The sequence below is a fragment of the Lactuca virosa genome, chromosome 5 (assembly GCF_052849685.1).
Source record: "Lactuca virosa cultivar CGN04683 chromosome 5, Lactuca_virosa_CGN04683_v6, whole genome shotgun sequence".
NCBI lineage: Eukaryota > Viridiplantae > Streptophyta > Magnoliopsida > Asterales > Asteraceae > Lactuca > Lactuca virosa.
This window is the reverse complement of record NC_136430.1, coordinates 279403355-279409341: the sequence shown is the minus strand read 5'-3', so window position 1 is coordinate 279409341 and position 5987 is coordinate 279403355. Positions and strand designations below refer to the sequence as shown.

General features: G+C 41.8%; 1 protein-coding gene and 1 non-coding gene across 2 annotated transcripts; one reads left to right on the top strand and one right to left on the bottom strand.

Annotated features, from left to right (window-relative positions):
• The first annotated feature begins 203 nt into the window (after positions 1-203).
• LOC145112799 (uncharacterized) lies at positions 204-5175 on the top strand. The gene is made up of 5 exons (XM_079048919.1): positions 204-319; positions 413-1363; positions 1472-2123; positions 2470-2691; positions 3136-5175. The coding sequence occupies exons 1-5, from the start codon at positions 204-206 to the stop codon at positions 5173-5175; spliced, it is 3981 nt and encodes a 1326-aa protein (XP_078905045.1).
• Positions 252-358, bottom strand: LOC145117843 (small nucleolar RNA R71). Its single transcript, XR_013712837.1, has one exon. It is a non-coding gene; the product is annotated as a small nucleolar RNA R71 (small nucleolar RNA).
• Positions 5176-5987: the final 812 nt, after the last annotated feature.

The window sequence follows — 5987 nt, the reverse complement described above, 5'->3', positions numbered from 1 at the left end:
ATAAGGAGATCCCCTTCACAGGCAAAGATCACGAAGACGCTTACAAACACTTGGACGAAGTCAATGATGTAGCTGATTATTTCAATGTTCCAAATGTGCCTCGGGAAACTCAGCTACTTCGCATGCTTCCGGTTACTTCGAAGGATGCTGCCAAGGATTGGCTCAAGTCATTGCCCCCAGGATCTATCACTACATAGGCCCAAATGAAAGAAGAGTTCATTGATCAATTCTGCCCGCCATCCAAGATATCCAAGCTAAAGAAAGCCATAGCTAACTTTGAACAACAAGCTGGAGAATCACTATATGAAGCATGGGAGAGGTACAAGAGCCTGCTAAGGAATTGCCCACATCATGACCTCAATAGTCAACAAGAAGTCTCCATCTTCTATGATGGAGTAAATGTTACCACTAGGCAATTACTTGACTCGCAAGGTCCACTCACGAAGAAGGCACCTCCAGTGATAAAGCAACTAATTGAAGAATTCTCTAAGCATTCTAGAGAATACCACAATCCAAGAAATGATGTGACGAGGGGGGCTGCCTATGCAGCTTCAGAAGACTTGTCAGCAGTTATGGCTATGCTAAAAACCATGGATAGGAGGATGGATAAAATGGACCAAACGATACATGCTATTCGGGTGGGTTGCGAAAATTGCAATTGGCCTCACCTTACTAGAGACTGCGATTTGGATGAGAATGGCAACAAAAAGGTGCAAGTTTGTTATTCAAGTGGGGACCGATATGATGAAGATTGGCGTAGACCAAAGAAAGAGTGGCTCCCTTATGACGAGTACAAGAAGGCTAAGGACGAGAAGTTCAAGCAAAAGGGAAGGGGTTTTTACCAAAAGGAGGAGCCATCACAAGAAAGAAAACCAAGTTTGGAAGAAATGCTTACCAAATTTGTAGCTGCTTCAGAAAAGAGACATAGTGATCATGATGCTGCAATTCAAGAAACAAGGACCATGCTTAGAAACCAACAAGCATCTATCCACAACATAGAAACGCAGCTAGGGCAACTTGCTCAACAAATAAACCAAATATCACCGGGCGAACTTCCTAGCAAAACCGAAAACAACCCACGAGGCGCGCACATAAACATAGTCACAATAAGAAGTGGGAAAATAATCACTCCTTTGGCCCCTATTCAGAATGAAGCACCCAAAGAATCACAGAAGGAGGAAGCAGAAAATCAAGCAGAAAATCAAAATCTTCAATCTGACAGCTCTACTCGCCGAGTACAGAATATGGACTCGGCGAGTCTACTGCCAAATCCGAACAATCAGACCCCTGAAAAGTTTTACCAGCCGCCATTGCCATACCCAGCCCGAGCTAAGAAAGTGAAGCAGGAAGAGGAGTACCAGAAGTTTCTAGATCATATAAAGGCTCTTCAAATCAACATACCCTTCATCGAAGTTGTCGCACAAATGCCCAAATATGCAAAGTTCCTTAAGGAACTTCTCACTAATAGAAGGAAGATGGAGGAAGTGAAGAAGGTAGTCCTCAATGAGAATTGCTCAGCCGCCATGCTCAACAAACTACCAAAGAAGAAGGGTGACCCGGGGAGCTTAACTTTACCTTGCCAATTTGGCAATTTAGCTACCACTCATGCCTTGGCTGATTCAGGAGCAAGTGTGAATTTAATGCCTTATTCATTCTTCAAGAAGCTGGATCTCCCGGAACCAAGACCAATTCGTATGGCGATTCATTTAGCTAACAAGACAATCACTTTCCCAAGAGGAATATGTGAAGACTTAGTGGTCAAAGTGGACAAGTTTGTATTTCCCGCTGATTTCATAATTCTAGACATGGAGGCGGATCCTCAAGTCCCAATCATCCTTGGAAGACCCTTCCTCAACACGGCAAGTGCTATAGTAGACATGAGGGACTCGAAGCTCACTTTGCGGGTAGGAGAAGATTCAGTCACATTTGGGGTTGATCAAGCTATGAAGTATGCACGGAATAGTGACGACACGGCATTCTCAATTGACATGCTTGATGAATTATTGGAGGAATGCATAAGTGAAGATTCCAGCAAGTTCCCAATTTTTGATGAAGAATTTGATGCAGAAAAAAACTTAATGGACATCGAGAGGCTGCTGGAAGAAGCTGAGTTTGAAGAATTGGTGAGGCAATCTGACACTTCAACTCGCCGAGTAGGGCCGATCTACTCGCCGAGTCCAAGCGAAAAAAAAAACAGAATTCGTAAATTCAGCTACCAACTCGCCGAGTCCCTTACCTACACTTGGCGAGTACAACAAACAGAACCCAAAAACTGAGCTCAAAAAGTTACCAGAACATTTGGAGTATGCCTTCCTTGAAGATGGCCATCAAAAGCCAGTCATTATAGCCTCTGACCTTTCCAACTCTGAAAAGGAAGAACTACTGCAAGTTTTGAAGAAGCGAAAACGGGCCATAGCATGGAGCATTACCGACATCAAGGGAATAAGTCCCTCTTATTGTTCACACAAGATTAACCTGGAAGAAGGAGCAAAGCCGGTTGTGCAGCACCAAAGAAGACTAAACCCAAATATGCAAGAGGTGGTCAAGAAAGAAGTGGTCAAGCTTTTAGATGCGGGGATTATATATTCCATTTTCGACAGCCCGTGGGTGAGTCCGGTTCAAGTGGTGCCCAAGAAAGGAGGGATGACGGTCATAACCAACGAAAAGAATGAGCTTATTCCGACACGAACGGTAACCGGTTGGAGAGTGTGCATTGATTATCGAAAACTAAACGATGCCACTCGTAAAGACCATTTTCCCTTACCCTTTATTGATCAAATGTTAGAAAGATTATCGGGCCATAGTTATTATTGCTTCCTAGACGGATTTTCGGGTTATTTCCAAATACCCATAGACCCATTGGACCAAGAAAAGACCACATTCACTTGCCCAAGTGGGACTTTTGCTTATCGACGCATGCCCTTTGGGCTATGCAATGCACCCGCGACATTTCAAAGGTGCATGACAGCCATATTCCACGACATGGTGGAAAAATTCATGGAAGTCTTTATGGACGATTTTTCTGTTTTTGGATCTTCCTTCCATGATTGTCTCACAAATCTTGACCTAATGCTTGCTAGGTGTGAAAAGACCGACTTAGTCCTTAATTGAGAAAAATGTCACTTTATGGTTAAGGAGGGTATAGTTTTGGGCCACAAGGTTTCCAAATCGGGAATTGAAGTGGATCGGGCAAAGATTGACACCATTGCCAAATTACCTCCACCAACTAATGTGAAGGGTATTAGAAGTTTTCTAGGAAACGCGGGTTTTTACCGGCGTTTTATCAAAGATTTTTCTAAAATAACTAGACCTCTAACACAATTACTCCTAAAAGATGCACCATTTAATTTTACTAAAGAGTGTTTAGAGGCATTTGAATTTTTAAAGGAAAAATTGACTAATGCCCCGATCATTGTTGCACCAAATTGGAATTTACCATTTGAAATAATGTGTGATGCTAGTGATTTTGCATTAGGAGCTGTCCTTGGTCAAAGGGTTGATAAGCACTTCCGACCCATATATTATGCTAGCAAGACTTTAAATCCAGCCCAAGAAAACTACACCACCACGGAAAAGGAATTATTAGCTGTGGTGTACGCTTTTGATAAATTCCGCCCTTATTTAGTTTTATCTAAAACAACTGTTTTTACTGACCACTCTGCTATCAAGTATTTGTTTGCCAAACAGGATGCCAAGCCAAGATTGATACGATGGGTTCTACTTCTTCAAGAGTTTGACATAGAGATACACGACAAAAAGGGAATGGAGAATGTAGCAGCTGACCACTTGTCAAGGCTTGAAAACCCGCGATTGCAAGAAGATAGAGTTGGAGATGATTTTCCGGACGAGTATATTATGGTGATTGTGGGAGAAGAACCATGGTTTGCAAATATAGCTAATTACTTAGCTAGCAATTACATCCCAAAAGATCTCACAAGTCAACAAAAGAAGAAATTCTTTTCCGAGATAAAGTATTACTTTTGGGATGAACCATATCTTTTTCGAAGCTGCGCGGATGGAATCATACGAAGATGCGTGTTCGGGAATGAAAGCTGGAAAATATTGGAGCAATGTCATAGCGGGCCCACGGGTGGACATCATGGAGCACATTACACTGCTAAGAAGATCTTTGACATTGGGTTTTACTGGCCCACGATTTTTAAAGATGCAACCCAATTTGTCAAAGAATGTGATGCATGTCAAAGAGCGGGAAACATTTCATCTCGAAATGAAATGCCACAACATAGTATCCAAGTGTGCGAAGTATTTGATGTGTGGGGGATCGATTTCATGGGACCATTTCCCATATCCAAAGGCAACAAATACATATTGGTGGCGGTGGATTATGTATCCAAGTGGGCGGAGGCACAAGCTTTGCCAACTAATGACGGTCGGGTAGTGGTGAGGTTTTTAAAGAAGTTATTTTCAAGATTTGGGGTCCCGAAAGCTCTCATAAGTGACCAAGGCACTCATTTTGCCAATGATCAACTAGAGAAGGTGCTAAGTAAATATGGGGTAACCCATAAATTTTCAACATCCTACCATCCACAAACTAGTGGACAAACCGAAGTGACAAATCGAGCTTTAAAGAGAATCTTGGAGAAATCGGTGGGGAGCAATCGAAAAGAATGGTCGGATAAGCTAGACGATGCACTTTGGGCCTTCCGTACAGCTTTCAAAACCCCTATTGGTACTACACCATATAGGTTAGTTTATGGAAAGCAATGTCATTTACCGGTGGAGATAGAGCATAAAGCTTTTTGGGCTTTAAAGATGTGCAACTTCAACATGGAGGAGCTCAAGAACAACCGGTTAATGCAAATGAATGCTCTTGAGGAACTTAGAAATGATGCATACACTAGTTCTTTGATCTATAAAGAGAAAACTAAGAATTGGCATGACAGGAGGATCAAGGAAAATAAAGAATTTCATGAAGGGCAAAAGGTGTTGCTCTTTAATTCAAGGTTAAAACTCTTCTCGGGCAAACTCAAGTCAAGATGGGATGGTCCTTTTCTGGTAAAGAAGGTGTTTCCACATGGTGCTATAGAGCTATTGTCAAAAGATGGCACCCCGTTCAAGGTCAATGGACATAGAGTCAAAAAGTATGAAAAAGGAGTTCCAAGGAATGAAGGCATGGAAGAGTTGATGTTGCTGGAAGGGATTGCAGCCACGTAGAATGGGAGGAGTCCAGCTAATGACTCCTTAAAAAGAAGCGCTTCCGGGAGGCAACCCGAGTTTAGAGTTTGCATTTCTTTTTCCTTTACTTTCTTTTTAATTTCTTAGGATCTTGTTCATTCATCTTCTTCTGGAAATATGTTCTAAATGATTGCTTGAGGGCAAGCAATGCCTAGAGTGTGGGGTGGTGGGTTAAAAAATTAAATTAAAAAAAAAATCAATTTTTGTCAAACTGCAAGCTTTACTCGCCGAGTAGGTACGAGTACTCGGCGAGTGCTTGTCTAAATAACCAAAAAACCGCGTAAAAGCATTTGTACTCAGCGAATAGCCAACTTACACAGACGGTATAAAAATCTGAGAAATAAGGGTTTTTACCCATTTTACCCACACACTCGCCGTGCACAGCCTCCTTCAAGCGATTTCTATGATTTTTGGCTTAATCCTCGACTTTCAAGGGAAAAGGTATGATCTTTACACTTAAAAACTCATCAAAGGTTCAAGCTTTATCACTGATTTGCCCCTATTTAGTCTAAATTCGGATTTGGGGGTTTCCTCAAATTCTAGGGTTTTAATTTTACCATGAATTAGGAGTTGTTAGGAGAATTTTCTTTTGGTTTAGTGGTTAATGGACTTAGTACAGCAAACCCCTGTGCAAAATTGGGTGTTTTAAGTGACCCATATGTGTTCGACAGATTCTGGTCCCGATGTTCATCCTACTCGCCGAGTAGGACATGAACTCGGCAAGTAGGAGGCTATACAGATATGTTTTATTCAATTTTAATTACTGGGTGTTGTTTGTTTGTGTTTTCTTA